The 19846-nt window shown below is 35.9% G+C and overlaps 1 protein-coding gene and 1 long non-coding RNA gene across 8 annotated transcripts in view; one reads left to right on the top strand and one right to left on the bottom strand.

The window, feature by feature from the left end:
* Positions 1–19846, bottom strand: part of LOC124952810 — an 89555-nt gene that overhangs the window by 23260 nt on the left and 46449 nt on the right. The window lies entirely within an intron of this gene.
* LOC124952805 (discoidin domain-containing receptor 2-like) overlaps positions 1–19846 on the top strand; it is a 93886-nt gene that overhangs the window by 37506 nt on the left and 36534 nt on the right. For 5 of the 7 annotated variants that reach the window (XM_047503240.1, XM_047503236.1, XM_047503237.1 and 2 more), the window contains 2 exons: positions 12375–12571; positions 14549–14654. In XM_047503240.1, the coding sequence (XP_047359196.1) occupies positions 12454–12571; positions 14549–14654 (224 nt within the window). In that variant the 5' untranslated portion in view covers positions 12375–12453. Of the gene's footprint in view, positions 1–2893; positions 3147–3240; positions 3438–12374; positions 12572–14548; positions 14655–19846 lie in introns of those variants that run through there. The other 2 variants (XM_047503243.1, XM_047503241.1) reach the window with 2 other exon arrangements.

Below are 19846 nucleotides of genomic sequence, written 5' to 3'. Positions count from 1 at the left end.
TCGCGAAGCTGCGCCTAATTCAAGATAGTATAACGATAATCTGAAGGTAAGCAGACCGACGAAATCTACACCTACCATCCAAGATTCCGACATTTGGCAGAACTTCAACAATGCCATCTTTCTATCTTCTCTGACTTTCTCTCCCTTTTCTCTTTCTCCCTTTGAAGCATATTCGTCCTTCGTTCCTTTTATCCCTATTCCTTCCTTATTGTCAGTGTTCTCGCGTTAAATAACAATGGACTCGTGGAAGTGGGACTACTCGAAAACATTTGCCCGTTTCTTCTCACTCACTCTCTTTATCTCTTTCTCTCTCTCCTCTCTCTCTTTCTCTCTCTTTCTCTCTTTTTCTCTTCCTTTCTTTGTCGCGATTCATTCGGTCTCCCGCATAATGACGCACGCTTCTATGAAACAACGTGGTCTCTCGCTAATGCGCGCGCGTGCGCCCATTCAACATCGGTGCCAGGAGCATCTCCAACTGCGTCTTTCTCTCTCTCTCTCTCTCTCTCTCTATCTCTATTTCTGTCTCTCTTCCTTTTGTCCTTACTTTTTCCGACGTTTTAATAGTTGTGCTAACATTTACCCTACGGCGATCAATCGGTACGACAATGAAATAATGGGGTAGAAGGGATAATGATAAAGTGATCGAGAATATCTAAAGTAATATCGTTTCGATTTCATTGATAACTCTATTGAGGTTTATTCAACTTTTCTATTGTCTTACTTTATTAGTTGTCACTGTTTTTTTTTCTTTTTTTTTTTTTTGTATAACTATTTTCGATGTTTCATAATATTAAGCTAATTGTTATGATATTTGTTGACATATCTTAATTGTTGTTCCTCCGATAATAATAAAAATAAAAAATATTTAATATACTTTGACAGATACTTAACATTTGATGAAATTTTCTTAGAAGATCTGATATAATATATGAAGGAACACAGGGAACATGTATAAATCACACGATAACCTGTTTATTTTTCGAAAGTCAATCTAGTCATCTAAAAACTCGCTTATCCGCCTCCAGGCAGGGCTAAGGTCCACGTGCGGCCGAAGAAGCCAAGTTACTGTAAACTGTTTATATGTATCTTCTCTGTGGTCTATGATCTTAACCAAAGGAAATTTACGAGTTCACTCTTTCCCTTTCTACCCTTCGATCAGACATTGGCCCTTTCCCTCACTGCATTATCGATGCTGCTCTGTTAAGTTTCGAAAGGGTAGAAACCAGCTGCACTATCCAATAGGGGATAATCGATCTCAAAAGGGAAGGCCTTTCGAGTGAAAGTGTTGGTAGGGATTGTGTGTGTGTATGTGTGTGAAAGAGAGAGAGAGAAAGAGAAACGATGGACTACTGGTACGTCTGTTTGCCTTACGTGCTAATTTGCTCGACCTGATGAAAGATCAAGCTAATGTAAACTCTTCGTTAGGTGTACTAACGTTATATTAGTATCGACTAACTCATCGAAGTGCACAACGTGCATCTGCATCGATTTCAAATTCGTGGCAGCAAAGTGAACCGTTTCAAGTGCACGATATTGCATGCTTTTCAACCAAGGACAAATGTTTAAGCGTCATGATCAATAATTTATCAATGAATCAATCGTTACCCGATCAACGTTCTTTCTCTTGATAGAACGAAATATCGTATATAAGAAATATACCCTATGTCATGTACAGTTTCAAGCAATCCGTTGAAAAAGACAAAAACATAGAACAAGTAGACTCCAGTGAGTACTCCGTTTTCTACGTGCCTTCCGTTTCCGGTTTGTCCTATCTTGAAAGTTTTAATTCAACTTGAACATATCCTGCCTCTTTCGACCTTCCGTTTCCAACCTTGCCTACCCCCATTCAATCTCTCCATCTAACCCAACAGTCAACTCCTTCTTTTTTCAACATCAGCTAAAGCTACGAGTTATACGTGTGGTTGAATAACCGGTGGTCATTAGCAAGCGGTCCTTTTTACGGGTTACACAGCCGGCGCGGCGTGTGTACGTAACACCGTGACAAAATGCTTCTCACACTTCTCACACTTCTCTCTCACATTTTACCCCTCCTACTCTCTTTCTCTCTTCGCTACAACGGTAATGAGTACCATTTCAGTAATGAGGTCGCACGCCATTGAAAATCGCAAAGGAACGGAGATCTCGCTAGATCTCTTTCTCTTTCTTTCTATCTCACGTAAGAGAAAAGTAGGGGTATTCTCCTCGACCGTAAAAGTTAATGAACGAAGAAATAACCGTCTCGAAAGAATCTCTGGGCTAACATCACCTCTCCTCTTACCCTTTTATCGCCCTATCTTTCCCGTTTTCAAAAGCACCTCTGACTTCTTTCTCTTTTCGTCTACTTCGATTCTCGGCCTCTCCTCCTCATCTTCTCTTCTTCCTTTTCTACGGAGGCTCAACGTAAAGATTCGATCTGGCGTGATCGTATCAGGCATCCTCGAGAATCCACGGGATCGACACCCTCTTACGTTGCTACTGGCTCTACGTGACGATGGAAATCTGATTTCCGTCGTTATACCTCTCCTGCGCAACCGATTCTACCTATAGCTGGCCCACTTTTTCTTTTCTTCGTCTCTTCTCTTTCCTTTTTTTCTTCTTTTATCTTCTTCTCGTTAATAATTATGTCGGGATTTTTTAACTGAGATTAAATCGATAAACATAATTCCATTATAAATATATTAAATCTTTACGCGTATATTACATTACAATAATTTGTATTGTACATAGCACATAAAAAAAGAAAAGAAAAAAAGAATAATTAAACCCTCGTCAAATCTCACCGTCTATTTTTTTCTCAAGTCATTTGAAACGGTTGAACGTAAAAATGAAAACGAAAGAAAAAGAAAAAAAGCAAGCGAACGAACATCAAAAAAAAAAAAAGAAAGATAAGATGAAAAATAACTTAGTCATAAGCCGGTAACAGTAGTACGTGCCAAAAAGAGAAAGAGGTAGAAAGAAAGGGGAGAGAGGGGAGGAAGGGAGGGAGAGAAAAAGGAAATAAGGAAAAGGAAGATAGTGGGAGAGAAAAGGTGAAGAGGCAGATGTGATAAATGGTAATTGCGCAAAAGTACCGCGACGGACACAAGTAACACCCGTTCCTCATTAGAGGCTTGTTAAGGCGTCCAGACGCGAAGCGACGGAATGTGGTGAGAAAGAAGGATGAAAAAGTGAGAGTGAGAGAGAAAGAGAGAGAGAAAGAGAGAAGCTCTTTTCTTCTTCCAACACACTTAGAATCTTCTTTTAGACCAGCTGCCGTGAACCCTACTCTTGCCCGTCTCGTCTTCGAATAATCGTTTTGATTGCCGGGCGCCACGCCTGGCCAATGCCGAAAGATTTGATTTCTCCAGAAGACAACGATGAGTCAGTCTTTCCTGTACGAGAATCAGCGAAATACCCGATGTGAGCCACTAAAACGTCTGCTTTGTGGAATCTAACGCGTAAGTCTTCTTCCTCTGCTCTCTCTCTCTCTCTCTCTCTCTCCCTCTTTCCATCTATATCTCTATCTTCCTCTTTCTCTCAGGATCAAAGAGTTTTAACTCCTTTTTCTTCATGTCCCGAACCATTTGTGCTCTTCTTTATCTTGTAAATTTCCCGACAACCGAAAGACTCCATTTTAAAGCGGCAATTGCCCGTAGCACGGCTCATCGATCTGTTATTTTCGTTGTTCAGAGACCACTTTACAGATTATTTGTTATCTTTCAAGACTCCGTAATGGGTGGGGAAACTCGAGTATGAATCATTCAGCAAATACGAAAAGATAAAAGAATTGAAATTGTACTAAGTTCGATACGTTGGAATGAGATATTGTGTGATTTCAGATTAGTTGACACTTAACGATAATGCTACGTGACAGATTAAAGTACAATGACCCCATATATTTTTACGTACTTTTTAATAAAACTTTATATCAAGATAAACATACATACACATATACACATACGTAAATAATTTATCGCTGCACACGTGTAATACTCTTAATATCATAAAAAGAAAGATAAAAATTGTACTTTGTGATTCCAGCGAGAACGCGATGGAGATTCATGAAATTAGAATATCCAGAGTTGTTTTCTAGTAGCTACCCTTGCTTTTTCGTTCTCAACGTTACACACTTTATCGCGCTACGCCAGCTTCTACCCGACTCTCGACTTTCTCTTTTTCTTTTTCTTTTTTTTTTCTTTTTTTTCTTTCTTCTTTCTTTTCCTTTTTTTTTTCTTCTCATCCTCTTCTTCTTTAGCAACGATGCCAGGCGCTAGTCGTTCTTCCCGTTGCTGGAAGAAGGCGTACGTTTATTTGCTTTCGTTCGTTGTGATTCTTCCGACGTTTCTCTCCGCTCCATTCGTTCCAAGATAAGACCAGTTCCGTTTGCAAGCCGTGCAAGAAGCTCAGAGGAGCAACACGTTTGCAACACTTCGAGGAACGAACGAAAATTATTAACCGGGGTAATTACTCGAGGCCTCGCCTTATCGTCTTATAATTTTAATGGGATTTTATCGATTTCATTTTAACGACAGTTCGTTATCATCGTTTACCTTTTATGGTAACGTCCAATTTCGAGAATCATTCGGCTGATAATATTAACAAGGGAGAAAGGGAGATGTATCTTTTTTCTTTTCCTTTTTCTTTTTTTTTTTTTCTTCTTTCGTTTGATAAAAAATTTTTTCGATATCTCCTTCGATTTTATTCGATAATGAACAAACATTTCGTGACGCCTTTCTCTGAACAAATAGACCTGAATGATTACGAGGGTCATAATAGTCAATACAAAAATAACAGATGATAAAAGATTCCCTTAATTTTTATCGATTTATTGTCGAGATCGAACGAGCCATGATGACTAGGATCTTTTACATTGAATTTTCTGACGTAATCGGAGAATGCACGAGAAGATGCATCATAGTCGATACGAAGGAACGACAATACGTTCTCAAGTCGAGGTGAGCACGGACATACGAGGCGTCATTAGCTCGATGTATCGAGCACCATCCAAAGCGTCAATTTAACAGCGTGTGAATATTAATGATAGGATGCAGAGACCCTGTTCGCATATTTGTCGCAACACATGCCTTCCGTATCATCGATTAATCTACGTCGAAGATTATTATAGTCTACGTTATACTATCATATAATAATGAAATGTTGTTTCGACAAAGAGTTTAATGAAAACTTGCCATATGTTAATTCTTCGAATATTTATTCTTATCTTTAATAAATAATATCAATGATATAATTCGATACAATTTCAATTCGATAATTTTTATCATTTGTTAGAACGCGAAACATCTTAAACCAACCATTATTATCACAAAATTACTCTATCATCACGTTGATATTCTCGTTAATATCTCGATAAGGTCGTAAAAAATACATATATACGATTTATCAGAGATTCCATAGAATTTTATGATTCGAACAGAGACCGGAACGGCCGGTAAAAAGAGTCCTTTGCGCCTATGAGTCATTAAAACGTTCAGTTTCGCTTGAGTACCGAACCCGCCCATCATTATCTTAGGTACTCATCTTGTAATGGTAAATCATTTTGAACGGGCAATAAACGCCGCGGCGGCGTGAATCGAAAGACCGACGAATAAAATTTTTGATACCGTGAAATAAATTCAATCCGTTACAATAGCTCGATTAATCGCAGGATTATATGGTTTCGCCAAATGATTTCGAAGGGGATTTAAGTGAATAAACGCACATATTGAGATTTTTATATGAAATATAAAATTATTTTTAGAATTTTTAACAAATAACTCTGATAATAATTGCGTATTACGCATTTCATTATAATGTTAAATTATATCTCCTTAGTGATTTTTTTTTCTTTTTTTTTTTTTTTTTTTTTTTTTTTATATATATAGTATATTTATAAGTTGGGAATTTATCAGAAGGAAAAGGAAGAAAAATATTTAATTATTTTTCTTTTATTTCTTGAAGTTTTAGTTTCTTTAAGATTACTAATATGGACAAGGATCAATGGTTGAGTCAGCGAAGGAAATTACGTTTCGAAATGTCGCAATTCTACGATTGTTCTTCCGCATCTTTATTGTCCTTTTATTCGAGTGAGTCAGCAAGCGTCATAGTTATTTCTTCAATCTTTCTTTTCTTCGAAGAAGAAGAGTGACTATGATGTTTAGCAGGATGATTAGGAGATGGGTCGAATGAACACGGACATATTGTTTTTTAGTTTTAGATTCATCGTTCTTCTTAATGGTATATTGTTGCGATTAATTATTCAGGCATTGATCGATAATTTCACATTCATTGTAATGTCCATTTATTTAAAACAGTATTGTCGATTATTGTTCCGTTTAATATACCGTATCTCTAAAAATTCACGTACGCAATTAAATTTTTTCTCTTTCTTAGAATTCTCAAACGATACTAATCGTGAATAGGTAGAGACGGAGAGAGAGATTGCGCATCGCAGACGATCTCGCTCTTCGATCCTCTCTGTGATCCTCGTGCCTTACCAAAGAGCACGCATCCTCGCCCGAAATTCATTTCAGGTTGGATCTCACGAATACTTATCTCCGGAAAGAGATTGGAGGATTTACTCGCAAACAGGATTGTTTACCTTCACATAAAATCAATAGTCTTTGCGTTTATCGATTTCTAGTATTTATTATTAACACTGTTAATTATCATGCACGTACGATTTGATTCACAAATTTTATTTCCTATTTATATTATTTCAAAAGTATTATTTATTTAATTATTATTATTATTAATATTTAAATATTATTTATTCGAATAAATAATAATTTTTATCAGAAAATAATTTGAAAATATCTATAAAGAAAACTTAAATGTTATAGAATCATGAATAGTTTAAAAATCGAACCGCATGTTGTAAGCAAGCTATCGACGAAGTGTTAAAAATAAAAGCTTGTCGAGACGATTTAGTCGAAACATTCGAAATAGAAAAATGTTCTGGGTTTGACTATAGGGAGTAACATCGATATTACGAAGAGCTTTATTCCAACATGTATCGTGACGTTTTAGATTTATGAAAGTATGTATGTACAGGTCGGCCGAGTTTCCATTTATCAGTAGAACGCACATACGAATACCTGTAGCTTTCGAGAGATGGGAACGCATACGGCATGTAACGTTCGCGGAACATCCGCAAAACTTCGATTCGACGAACAAATGGACGGAGTTTTGCAAAAGAAAAAGCGTCCGACGGAAATCACAATGGGAGTAAAGGCAACGAGAGAGGTAGGGAGGGAGGGCGAACGAGAGAGAGAGAGAGAGAGAGAAGGAGAGAAAGAAAGAGAAAGCGAGACATACAGAGATAGCTGCTCAGCATCGAATGTGGGGAAGCGCATTCCCTTCCTATTGTGCATCGACTGGTGAAAAATGCACACTGATTTTCCGTAACAATGCTGATGAAAGGAAGAATTTTCACTGATCGTCAATAAAATCCGAAGAATTTTTACGAATGAATAAAACTAGTCAGAATCCATCAATAATATAATAATCAGTACCATTTTCATCGATAATATAAAATTCATGGATTAACATAATTAAGAGGAATTAAATTTTGATCATTCAAGAAAAATAAAATTAGCCTTGTAGAAATTATAGAAAATAATATACGATATAATGGATCTAATGAGCGAATTTAGAAAATAGTTGTTATGTTAATAGTCAGAAGAAGCGAATCCATTCATGATTTGTAAATATCTCGAATGATTCAGAAAACTTTCATTTATTTATCGTCAAACAAGGACAAGAAATAATTATCCGGTGTTCCGTTTAATTTTGAGCCTGATAAAAATTAACGGAGGCAACGTTCGCTCTTACAACGTCACGTGGATTACTCCGAAAGGCGGAAAATTGAAAAAGAATTAGGTTGAACGACGTTCACGAAGAATAACTTCGCTATATAATGTCCGAGAAAAAGGATGAACTCGTTGATTGTTTATGAAATAAAAGAAAATAAAAGAATTCTTTATTATAATAATTATATAATTATTATGAAAGAAATTATTCTAACAAAAGATTTATCTAAGCTATTATTTATCTTACGCGATTCCAGATGATAAATCGTATTTCGAAACTAACGAAAAGTCAGAACAGAAACGATCAAAAGTGTCACACAGGACTAATAGATCCCAGTGAGACGTCGTTATATCATCGTAGTTTTCAAATATACGTAGATATATCAATGTGTATGTATTTACGTATCCGTGTGCGTCTGAATTATATTCGTCTAATATTCTCTCGTCCTGTGTGATACTTGGATCAGTCGAGACGTCAGAGGGCATTCAGAATCGCGTCAAATCGTGCCAGACAGAACAATGCCGACGAATGATCCGGCAGCTTTATACCTCGGACGGATCATAATCAGCACTTAAGTCGAGTACTTTGACGAGGGAACGAAGAGGATGCCGGAGGTTCTACCTCGAGTATTACCTAAACGTTTTTATTCCAAGAATTACTTCAGGGTCTTCAAAATGAAATGGCGCTCGGAAACACTTTAAAAGAAGTATCCTCTAATGTACTTTTATATCATGTGAACATATCTCGTTGCAAGTTATACATCTCAATTCTTGAATTTAACGTTGATTTATTTTTATTCTTTTTAGGTGTTAAAAAATTTCAGACATAATTACATTCTTATAGAAAATAAAATGAAGAAAAGAAAGAAAAAGAAAAAAAAAGAAGAAAAAAGAAAAATGAAGAATCAATCATAAATAGTCAAAAAGAAATTATGAAATTCGAATGATTTCATTTAGAATTTATCGAGTAATCAATTTTCATCAATTGATTCGTCAACAAACCATCATTCTCTATCAATTCTTTTTCAATTTCTCGTTCGGAACAAGATATACCGCAAACGATACGATAAAGTAGATTATGAAGTTCCTTGACTTGTGTATTATATACATTCTCATCCTATCTTTTCATTTTGTTTGTACCGTCATCATTCGCTCTACTCCCATCCTCTCTCATTCTCTTCTGATTTCAACGAACAATTAAGGTCAGAGAGTGTCGACTCGTCGACGGTGGTTACGTTATTTGGGTCGCCATTGGATCGTTTTTCAACGACGTCTATTTGTACACGGCTTTTCCGAGAGAAAATCTTATCTCGCTTAACAACGATGCCGTCCATCGTTCTTTTTCAGACGACGAGGACAATGGCAACGACAAGGGAAGACTAAGACGAGGACGAGGAAGACGATCGATTCTCCTTTTTTTTTCTCTCTCTTTTTCTTCTTCTTTTTCTTCTCTTTTTTTTCCTTCTATTTTTTTTTCCTTCTCCTCTCGTCCAACATCGCTCGTCTCGTCGTCCTGCCTCCTCCCGCCACGTTGTTTAAGATTCAAAGTTTAGACTTTAACCCCTTCGCAGTTTTATTAACGCTTTAACGACGGTCGACACGACATCCGTGTCAGTTGGATTTTACTACGGACGAGAGATTTCACGTTAGCTCAATGTGATTTCTTCTCTGTTCTGTGAATCATTTCTAAGATTAATCCATCATACATGGTATAAAGAAGTTTAGGTCATCTAGGTAAAATTTTTGTTGTTGTTGTGAAATCAGGTGCTCATAATGAATTGCCAAAAAAAAAAAAAAAAAAAATCGAAATCTAACCTCACTCATTGAAAACTTATTTGGAACATTTATAAATCTCGATCGGCCGATCGAGGATTCTCTCAAAATTCATAATGATAAAACGAATTGGAATAAAAGGAAGAATAAATGGTGTAACATATTAAAAAGAGAACGACGATACTAACGATGCATGTGTGGCATCGTTTATGCGATCGAAAATTCTTAAGAGGACTCTTGCGAACCTCTAATAAAATATGCGTGTTCGTTTAAATCCGTGTAAGGGACACCGTGCTTAACATCCCCGAACGAGCGAGCTATAGCGAGTGATGACTCGCTATAGCATGCTATATAGTCAGCTAGCTAGCTAGCTAGCCTAGCTAGTCCGTCGCAAGCTACACGTAGACGCTCGCGCGTGTATTAATCTGCATAAACTCATTCCTATGCAAACGAGGAGGATTCGACGACGTCGAACTAGGATACCGAACGGGTAGAAACTCGCGGGGCTTACATCGTGGCTTAGAAGCATGCTGAGGCTTATATACATATAGATATGGCTTGTATACCATGAGATACCGATCGTAAATGAAACCACACCGACACCAACCCCCAACACATTTCTGCTGTCTCTTCTCTCTCTCTCTTTCTCTCTCTCTCTCTCTCTCTCTCTCTTAGGTTCTTTCCTTCTTTATCTTCTTCGTCTTCGTGTTGCCATAGACGGAATAATAATTGCCAAGCCCTTGTCCTACGGTATATTTGAAGTGACGATGATCTTTTGACGAAGAACGATAGAAAAGAGAAAAAAAAATTAAAAAGACATCTGCCTCAGAGATAAGATCACACTTATCGTAAATTTAAAACGATAATGGGAATTTTTAGTTACTCTTATTTCCTTTATGAATCCTCCCGAGAATCTTATTTTAAACATTAGATCATTTTTAATTTCTTTTTTCTTTTTTTTTTTTTTTTTTTTTTTTTTTTTTTATTTTTCGTATGACCGATTCGTACGATCAATCACCCCCTTGTCTGGACGCTGTTTCGAACACACAAAGATAGGAACCACTCTAACGTTCTTCAATCTTACGAAGCCCGTCCTCGTATTTCCGATATCGAGCAACGAAAAGTCGACGGACCGAAGTAAAATGAAGGATAAAAGATAAAGGAGGAAGGAAACAGACGATATGAGAAACAACAAAGACGTTCAAATTTTCGATATTTCTCATCATCGAAACTAAAAGAAGGTTTATAGACATTCTCTGGTTTAGATTTTACACTACCTCGAAGACTATAAGTTCACCTACTCGCACTTATGTATGTTTAATGCGAATAAGCAAGGCCTACGACCGAGCAACTTCTTACTTACCATTTGTTATAACTTATTCATAGCTAGTGCAATTACTAGCGCATAGTTCATCGACGTATAGACATGAAAATCGCACCTTACTTACTTGCCAACGCCTATATCAAATATCTCCTCTCTTCTTCTTCTCGTATTTCATTCAATACATATATCTGCTTTTCTCTATACTACGTCTAATGTGTACTACGGGATGATTTCCCTGCATTTGGTATTATAAAAGCCGAAAAAAATAATAAAAATATCATGTAGAAGATAACATCTAATATATGTAACCACGTGGCCATTATTCTTTCTTATAGTCCAGGAAGTTGAAAGTTTTCGCGTTTTAAAAATGTACCTGCTAGCGAGGCTGATCCCATGCAACGCTTCAAAATTATAGCTTTCACTATGATCATTTTTTTCGATCGATGAAAAGAACATTTTATTCTTTTCTTCCGCATTGTTCTTGCACTTTGTCGTTTATGAGTTTCGTGAAACGTAGTATTTAACAAATTATCAATATCATTCTTGGTAAACTTTATTTCGATATATATATATATATATATATATATGTATATGTATGAATCGATAAAATTGATCGTTGAGATATTTACAAACTCTTGTAGCAGCCTATAATTTTCGTAATAAAATATAGTCAAAATAAGAATACTTCTACGATTAAATAGTCTAATTTAATAATTTGTTTCAAAGTACGTGACTTCTAAGATGCTAAATACATTACTGCATTTACAGTTACTACTACTCTTTCATTTATGCACGTAAATTGGTTTTTGTTTACCCAACTTAGCCTTCTGTCATTGACTTTCCTCCTAGTTGCTTACCTGAGTGAATTCGAGTAAACTTCTCTATTGAAAGCGTTCACGAATTTTAATGTACTCTTCACTCTGCCCTCGTGTTTCCGGATAAATAATTAATAGTTGCTTCGTAAAGACTATAGAACAACAGATAACGTATTAATGAACCGAATAAGCTATACCGGCTCTCATGAAACTAAACTCGAGATCAAACGTTGAACATCGTCGTTGAAGTATCTCACGCTTTGTTATACGTCTGGCGTTCTCGTAAAATAAATTTCTCTAAGGAACGATATTAGAACGATGTCTGACAACTTAAAATATTTCGGTAAAAGCATTTTGTTGTTGAAAATATCAATGAAATGAATTCAATTGCTTAAGAATAAAAGATTCATTTTATATAAAAAAAAATTTTTTTATATATATATATATACATATATAAAGAACAAAATTTTATTTATTCCATAAAACCAAGGTAAATCTTGAAAAATATATTTTCCAATACGATAATGTTGAAATAATATTTACTAGCCAGTAGTATTTAAAACAAAACATGATGCTTCGTTGATATCCTTTAAAATTTCTCGGGGAAACTCTCAAATGCATGTACATCGTCAGATTTACGGCGATACTAACGATGTCACGGCCCTTTTGTTTCAGCTTGACGAGGACTGAAATGACGCAGGAGTCACGGTGAGAAAAGGGCGAGGGTTTCACCCTCGCACGAAAAGGGGGTGCCATGGCGAAGAACTTTAGTTTCGTCGTTGGTGCAAGCCCATCGACTACTCCTCTCCTTATTCGTCTCCTCCTAGTCGGCTTCATCTCGTTCGTTCCAGCAACTCTTGCCGTGGATCTTTGTAAGTATTATATTTACTTTAAAAAAAGAAGTTAACGTTAAAACGATCTCGTAATTTTTTTTTCTTTTTCTTTTTTTTTTTTTACATATTCAATACTCGCGTAGATTTATCTACGTACTATTCTCTGTAATATTTTTTACGATAAAATGTTAATGTCGGTTTACTTAATCGTTCTCACAATGTTTGTCGTCACATGGTCCAATCGTTTCACAGAAATCATGTTCCATGGTCTGAGAGAAAAAAGCTAGCCATTATTCGTTCGAACGTTGATTAAATATTGATTTTACCCTTCACCTGTGACGCGAATTCTCGCAAATATTTACGCCGGTCGTTATAAAATAATTCGCCTCAACGAAGATCCTCGTTTATTAAATAATATTCGCTCCGATAAGTGACGCAAAGCGTTAATATCTCTATCTCTCTATCTCTCTCTCTCTCTCTCTCTCTCTCTCTCTCTTACACACATTGTCTCTCTATCTCTATCGCTCTTTTTCTCTGTCTATCGTTCACCTCTCTTCTCGTTGAGAACGGAAAAGAGAATCTATTAACTGACGCATGCAAATCGTCGAAGTCGTATTAAGGCCAGCTTGACGATGGGAAAGAGGGTGGTAGAGAATAAAACGAGCGTAAAGTATCGGACGAAGAATTATAGAGGACAAATAAGAAAAAGGAAAGTAGAAGAAAAAGAAAGGAAAAAAGTGAATGGACGACGAAGTCAGTCGGTGACATGAAAAAGAAAGAAAAGGAAAACGATCAAGATGGAGTCAAAAGAACTTGTGTACTATCGGAAGATTAAACCAATGGTAGAAAGAGAAAAAAAAGAAAAGAGAAAGAGAGAGAGAGAGAGAGAGAGAGAGAGAGATATCTTCCATTTTCTCTTCTTCGTTTCGCTAAGTTTTCGAGCATCTTCTTCTTTTTCTTCACCCTCTCGATTCAACAACTTTGTTGAAAGTTGGCAGATTAAGACATTTCATCATTAAAACCATTCGTATCGATAAATAATTCTGGTTATAGCAATTATTATATAAAGTTATTAAAAAGAATATAAAAAAAATATGATGATACATTGAATAACAGTTGTAATATTATTAACACTTTTCATCGAACGCTTATATCCTTCATATGATGAGATCGAGTAGAATTTCTAAATTTGCCTGTATTGTGTAATGGTCTATGAAAATGTTTGTATTGCATTCTGGAAAAATATTATAGTAGAAAAAAAGAAGATATCAGAAAGAAAAGATTTTAGTACGAGTTACTTTATTTCAACCAGGTCAACAATTAGATCAAAATGCACAGATAAGTTAGACACGCTAAGGTAACCCTTTATTCCCAACATTTAGTCCTCCTTCCATTATACTAAATACCCAACGACCTACTCGTTTCGGACAGTCCTACATGAAAAGCTGGTTTCAACTATCACACGGATTCATCTCAGTTAGCCGGCTTATTTAGCCCTTTTTAATTCGCCTGCGACGTTGTACGGTAAATATAAATACGCATACTTTAGATTGAGTTCAGGGATATATTCCTCTCGCTGCTCCTTTTCAAACCAGTATCTCGACGATCTTCGAATCGTTCATACTGGTATAAATTTAACTACAACCCGATCTCGATCAGTACGATCCTTCGGTTAAATAAATTGTGATAAGTATACATATACGATATAAATGTATTATTGTGTAAGTTAGAATCTATATCTCTTGCAGATAATATTATACCTGAGATAAGATATTATTAATTATTTTATCGTACATCGTAACATTTTTATTTACAAATTATTGAAATAATTTTATTTAAAAACAATAGATCCGTTAATACGAATAACTCGCATCGTATTCGAATTTCATTGCCATCGAAATTCGTTGTTATGCATTTAACGTGCGTTATTATATATGTATATGTAAAAATATACAAAATGTATTTATTTGTAAAATGTTCGAAATGATAATTCTTTTTGATCTTTTTATGTTTTAGCACAATGCATCGCACCACTGGGCATGGAATCCGGAGCAATACCGGATAAGGACATCACAGTCAGTTCCACCTACGATGCCGGAAATGTTGGCCCGCATCTGGCACGGTGAGCTTTCATATCTTTTTTTGCAGAGTTGAAAAATTTTTCAAACAGATATAACCCAGACACGTGTCGAATCAATTTGATCAAGATGGATGTTTCGTACTATGCACGTAGTGATTTTTAAACTGAACGTTTACATGACGTTATTTTTCTTTCTTTTATTCAAATAGATTTGAAGTAAATGATTGAACGTTATTGTTATTTGTGTACGTTTAAAACTATTATTTTATCGAAATATACATACATATATATATATATATATATATATATATATATATATATATTCTTTTTCTTCTTTCTTTTTTTTTTCTTCTTTTTTTTTCTTAAAATGTCACCCGCTCGAAGGATTAACGAAACGAATCAACGAGAAAAGAGGAAAAGAAAATTTCGTGCGTTCATTTCTTTTTCAGCTGACAACTCGATTCGATCGTGACTACAGACGGCTTATGCGTCAAACCGAATTTTTGTCGCACTTATCGGCTCTCACTCTTTCGATACATAATCCAACAGAGCTAATGGATTTAGTTGGCAGACGAGAGGATGTTGAAAGAATCGGAATTACAAAGAATCGTTAATGCGTCTGCGCCAATGCACACGTCGCTCGCCATCCCGTTACGGATGCTGCATGGACCAGAAATCGTTAGCACAGGGCATCCACTATTCTCCTTAATCGAAGCATGCCGAGCAAAAGGTTCATCGTGATTATATGTCTTCCTCGCGTTAATGCTTTTCGAAGAAGAAAGCTTTGTGTAGAACTAGGTAAACGTTAAGAATTTGACGCTTACCCCGAAGTTTTTATTATTCATATACATAGGTCGTATATTTCAAATACGTAGAAATCGAATATTCATGATGAAAATAATTTCTCACATTTTTTATTTATTATCAATAAATACTTTTTAAATACAACAACAATTACGATTACGTTTCTTCTGCGAAACTCAATTTCTAGTTTTCAAAATAATACGTGTAAAGTGACTTATCAACTTAACATTTATTCGAAATGCTTCTGACTTCCGGAATGGGGGAATTGCGCAGGGTTAATTGCAACGCTTCCATGCTCGCATGAATACTAAAAAGCATGCAGAACGATTTTGCGTACGGTTGTGTCTTTAATACGTAAAATCCGGTGTGGCAGGTTCTATACAACGTGTTTCGTTATATTGCTGGTTTTTCGGACTGCGATATGCGAAAAAAATTCCGTGTGAATCTCACATAAGAATGTTACGAAAAAATATCGTTCATTTATCTGACCAAAATGTTGACTTTCAATGTTTAAATTTCACCCATAAACGAGAACATAATATTAGTAGAAGAAAATAATACGCACAATTGAAAGAACATAATTCGTATAATTTAATTAATTAAATGAATACGATACGATAGAAAAGATGTGTATTATCGAAACACCCGGTAGACTGACGGCGTTACGTGACGAACAAAAAAGTATGGTGGCGATTGACGTATAATTATTTCCTATAAAAGGCCGAGACCCGTTTTTCTTTCTCCTTGGTTTGAGCCTTCAGCGACGGTAGTTCGTCGCTTTTCAGTCGCGATATTTCGCTTGGTGGCTAGCCGCAAAAATGGCGGTCCGCTTAAATTACAAGCGAGAAAGTTCACGCCTATTCGAGCCGCAAATTATCTGATACTTTCAAGAGGCGGTTACGCAGTCAACGCAAATAATCGATCATTGATCGTTATCCATGCGAATGCAAGGAAGTTGTAAAAATTCCTTTCACTATCGTACAGAAGTCAATGAAATAACCAGGGAAACCATATTTGCCATTCGTTACTTCTGAAATTTCGTTGTAATCATTCTGATGGAAGAAAAAAAATCTCTAAAAACTAACGGATGAAACCATTTTTGGGAATGAAAAAAATGGAGGCTTCAGTTGTGTGCAATATTGTCACGAATAAGAGATTCGACCGTACACAGTATTCTCATTCCAACCACCCTGTATCATCCCCCTCTTTTTTTTCTCTCTTTTTTTCTCTCTCTCTCTCTCTCACTCTCTCTCTCCCTTTCTCTTTCTCTTTTTCGCACACACACACATACACACACACACACACACACACATAAGCCTGTTTAGATATTAACGCGCTGTGTCCGCTGTTCGTCGACAGTGGTACCGCAGTGCCGGTTTATACGAATATACTGTGCCCCGTGGGAAGCATCCGGTCTACTGCAGCACGCACGCTGTGCGAAGGAACAAACGAACGGGCAACAACGAGCAGTCGAAGCGAGCATTGCGTTGGTCTGTTGGCCCCCGCGGGCTCTCCGATATTAATACATTCCATTACAGTAGACAATGACCGGCTGAATGGACCTCCAGCTCCTGATGAGCTTTGAGTCCTCCCCACTTCGATGGACATCCTCCATGAACGTATATACTCTATCTATTCTCGACGAATTTCTCCTCACACGTCACCATTTAATTTAATACTCAATGACCTCAGACCAAAAAAGATCACACACCTGTACTTCTTAAAGGATAAAACGTGTCTCACTTCGATCGTTTGTGGTTGTTTTCTCGTCTTGACCAATGTCTTCTCAGTGATGGTTTATAGTTATCGAATAAATAATTAGAATTGTCTACTAGAGAGTAATAATTATAGCTTGTTTATTACTTCACCTCATAAAACATGATTATATCTTAAAATCTTCAATGAATATAAAAAGTCTCATTATTATGTTAATATTTTAACGATGAAAAATATGAAAATATTTTCTAATGAAGGATAAGTAATAGTCGTGACATTTGAAAAATTTCATGTAATAACGTAGCAACGATAATTAAACCGTTGATACTCTAAAGAGACAAATGAACTCAATATAGACTTAACTAGTAGAAATATAAACAGTTTCGTGTAGTTTTTATGAAATGAGATAACTTTTATATGAATAGAATTTCCAAAGAAAAAGGGTTAATGGAACTATCAACGAAACGTTAAGGAAAACAACGAGACTCAATTGAACTTGGGTTATTATTAGATATATCAGAGGAGCCAGTCCGTTTTATTTTTCTGCACGGATTTAATTATACCAAAACTCTCGATCTTCTTTTCCATAACAGTCGAAGTTGGCTAAGAAGAAGAAGAAGAAGAAGAAGACAGGGAAGTATAATCATACCGTTACACGTAATTTCACGACGAACGAAGTATTCTCTTTCTTACTCTCTCGGAATCTCCAAGGCAAGTTTTCGCCGGATCGTCATAACTTTCGTCACGCGTTTTTGATTTCACCATTTTACTCCACCAAGAAGTTGTCCCCCAGCTGCGCTTTCTCGCGTCTCTTTGCTCGCCCTTCTCTCTCTCTCTCTCTCTCTCTCTCTCTCTCTCTCTCTCTTTCTTTCTCTCTCTCTCTCTCTCTTTCTTTCTTTTACTCTCACCCTTCTCTTTCTTCAAGCTTTTCTTACTCAACAGTATTTCTAGAATGGCTGCAATTAAGATGCCGGTAAGAGTGTCGCGCTAAGATACCGAAAGAAATAGTAGACCTTGCGAAAAATCAACGTAAGGGAATAGAAAGAGTAAGGAGAAGCCCTTTCTTCCAGAACGAAAACTTTTGGAAAGTCTTGAATATATGAGAGGATGTGGTAAAGTACGTAATTGTCATTGAACCAATAAATTTTATTGCACTATTACGAGGTAATTATTTCGTATAGATAACAAATTGTTAACTTGATCTGGCATAATAATCCTAACGTTATCATTTCCTCTTTTATTTCTCTCTTTCCCTCTTTGATAATGAACTATCAACGTCGTTCGCATAAACGAGCGCAAATTTCTTGCTCGCTTCTTATTTCAACACCTGACCAGATATCGTTTATCGTTTTCTACAAATATACATAACATTAAACGATAGCAATTTATGGATAACGACTTTATTTCAGTAGAAACCCGTGAATACCTGCGGATACCAGTTCCAACTCGATTTAGCAAGCAATTCCGTAAAGAACTTGTATGAGTCCGGTGGAATTGAGAGCAATTATGCACTTAGCAATCGCTTCAAATGATACCAATGTGATTCTCATTTTCGATTTTGCATCTTTGAAGAGGGAAGTAGGAGTGGCGACTGTCGTTTCAGTAAAAGTTCGATCGTAACGTGCAATCAGGAGTCTCTTTTCAGCTTTTTAAGAAGAGACAAAAAATAAAAATGATGAGAGCGAAAGGCTCTTTAAAAAAGGTTGTATAGTCTCACTTTCAGCAACATAACGCGATAACGTTTATTGCTAAAGAGAAAAGATTGAAGGCTCGTTTATTAGAATTTTTTTTTTTTTTTTTAGAAGATGACTAAGCAAGATTCGTGAATAGCACATCGATAGCTTTGTTTACATTTTAATAATTACGAAAAATATGAAAATTTTTTCTATGCACATTTTTTATTAACTATTAAACGTAAAATAACTTTAGATACGGTAGAACGTTTAATGGATCATTTAACAGTCATTTAAATACTTTTGCTCCCTGTTGATTATCTTTATTGGATGGAAAAAATGTGATTGATTGCGATAAATCGAAGAAAAATGAGAAAATTGTTTAAACGTTACAGAGTATTAAATGACGCCTAAGACTAGTCGTATACATCTTTCCTACAGATAATCAAGTTCACCAGGAATTAATAATCGAGCTATACATTCAACTGAGGCGAGAACGATAACGACTTCTTCTTCGTATCCTTTTCTTTCTTTCTCTCTTTCTTTCTGTTATCCTCTGGACCGGTCGTCGTTATAACTGGCGGGATCTCCTTTCACGAGATTTACAACCTGCGCGACCTGGAAGCATCTCTTTATCGATAACAAGTAGCTTCGACAGACTGGTTTTGCGTTCCCCAGACAACCAACGAGAAAAAGAATCTCTTTTTCCTCTGCTTTTTTTTCCTTTTTTTTTCTTTTTTTCTTCTCTTTTTTTTCTTTTTTTTTTTTTTTTTTTTTTTTTTTTTTTTTTTTTTTTTTTAATAAAAAAAACACGATCTGTATTTCTTGTTATCATCGAAATTATCATAATAGTGGTAAATCAAGAGTGATAAAATTAAAAAATCAAAATTGTCATAAGTTGGTATTAGTATTTCTTCTATAAGTACTATCCATATAACATACAATTTATTTATTGATGAACATGACTTAGGATTATCAAAACTGAAGCGGTGAATAACAGACAGGCTGCTAGCTAACTGAGACAAGTGCGTTTCTATTTAT

The sequence above is a fragment of the Vespa velutina genome, chromosome 11 (genome assembly GCF_912470025.1).
Source record: "Vespa velutina chromosome 11, iVesVel2.1, whole genome shotgun sequence".
NCBI classification, from domain to species: domain Eukaryota; kingdom Metazoa; phylum Arthropoda; class Insecta; order Hymenoptera; family Vespidae; genus Vespa; species Vespa velutina.
The sequence above is the reverse complement of the archived record's forward strand: the minus strand, read 5'-3'. Positions and strand labels throughout refer to the sequence as shown.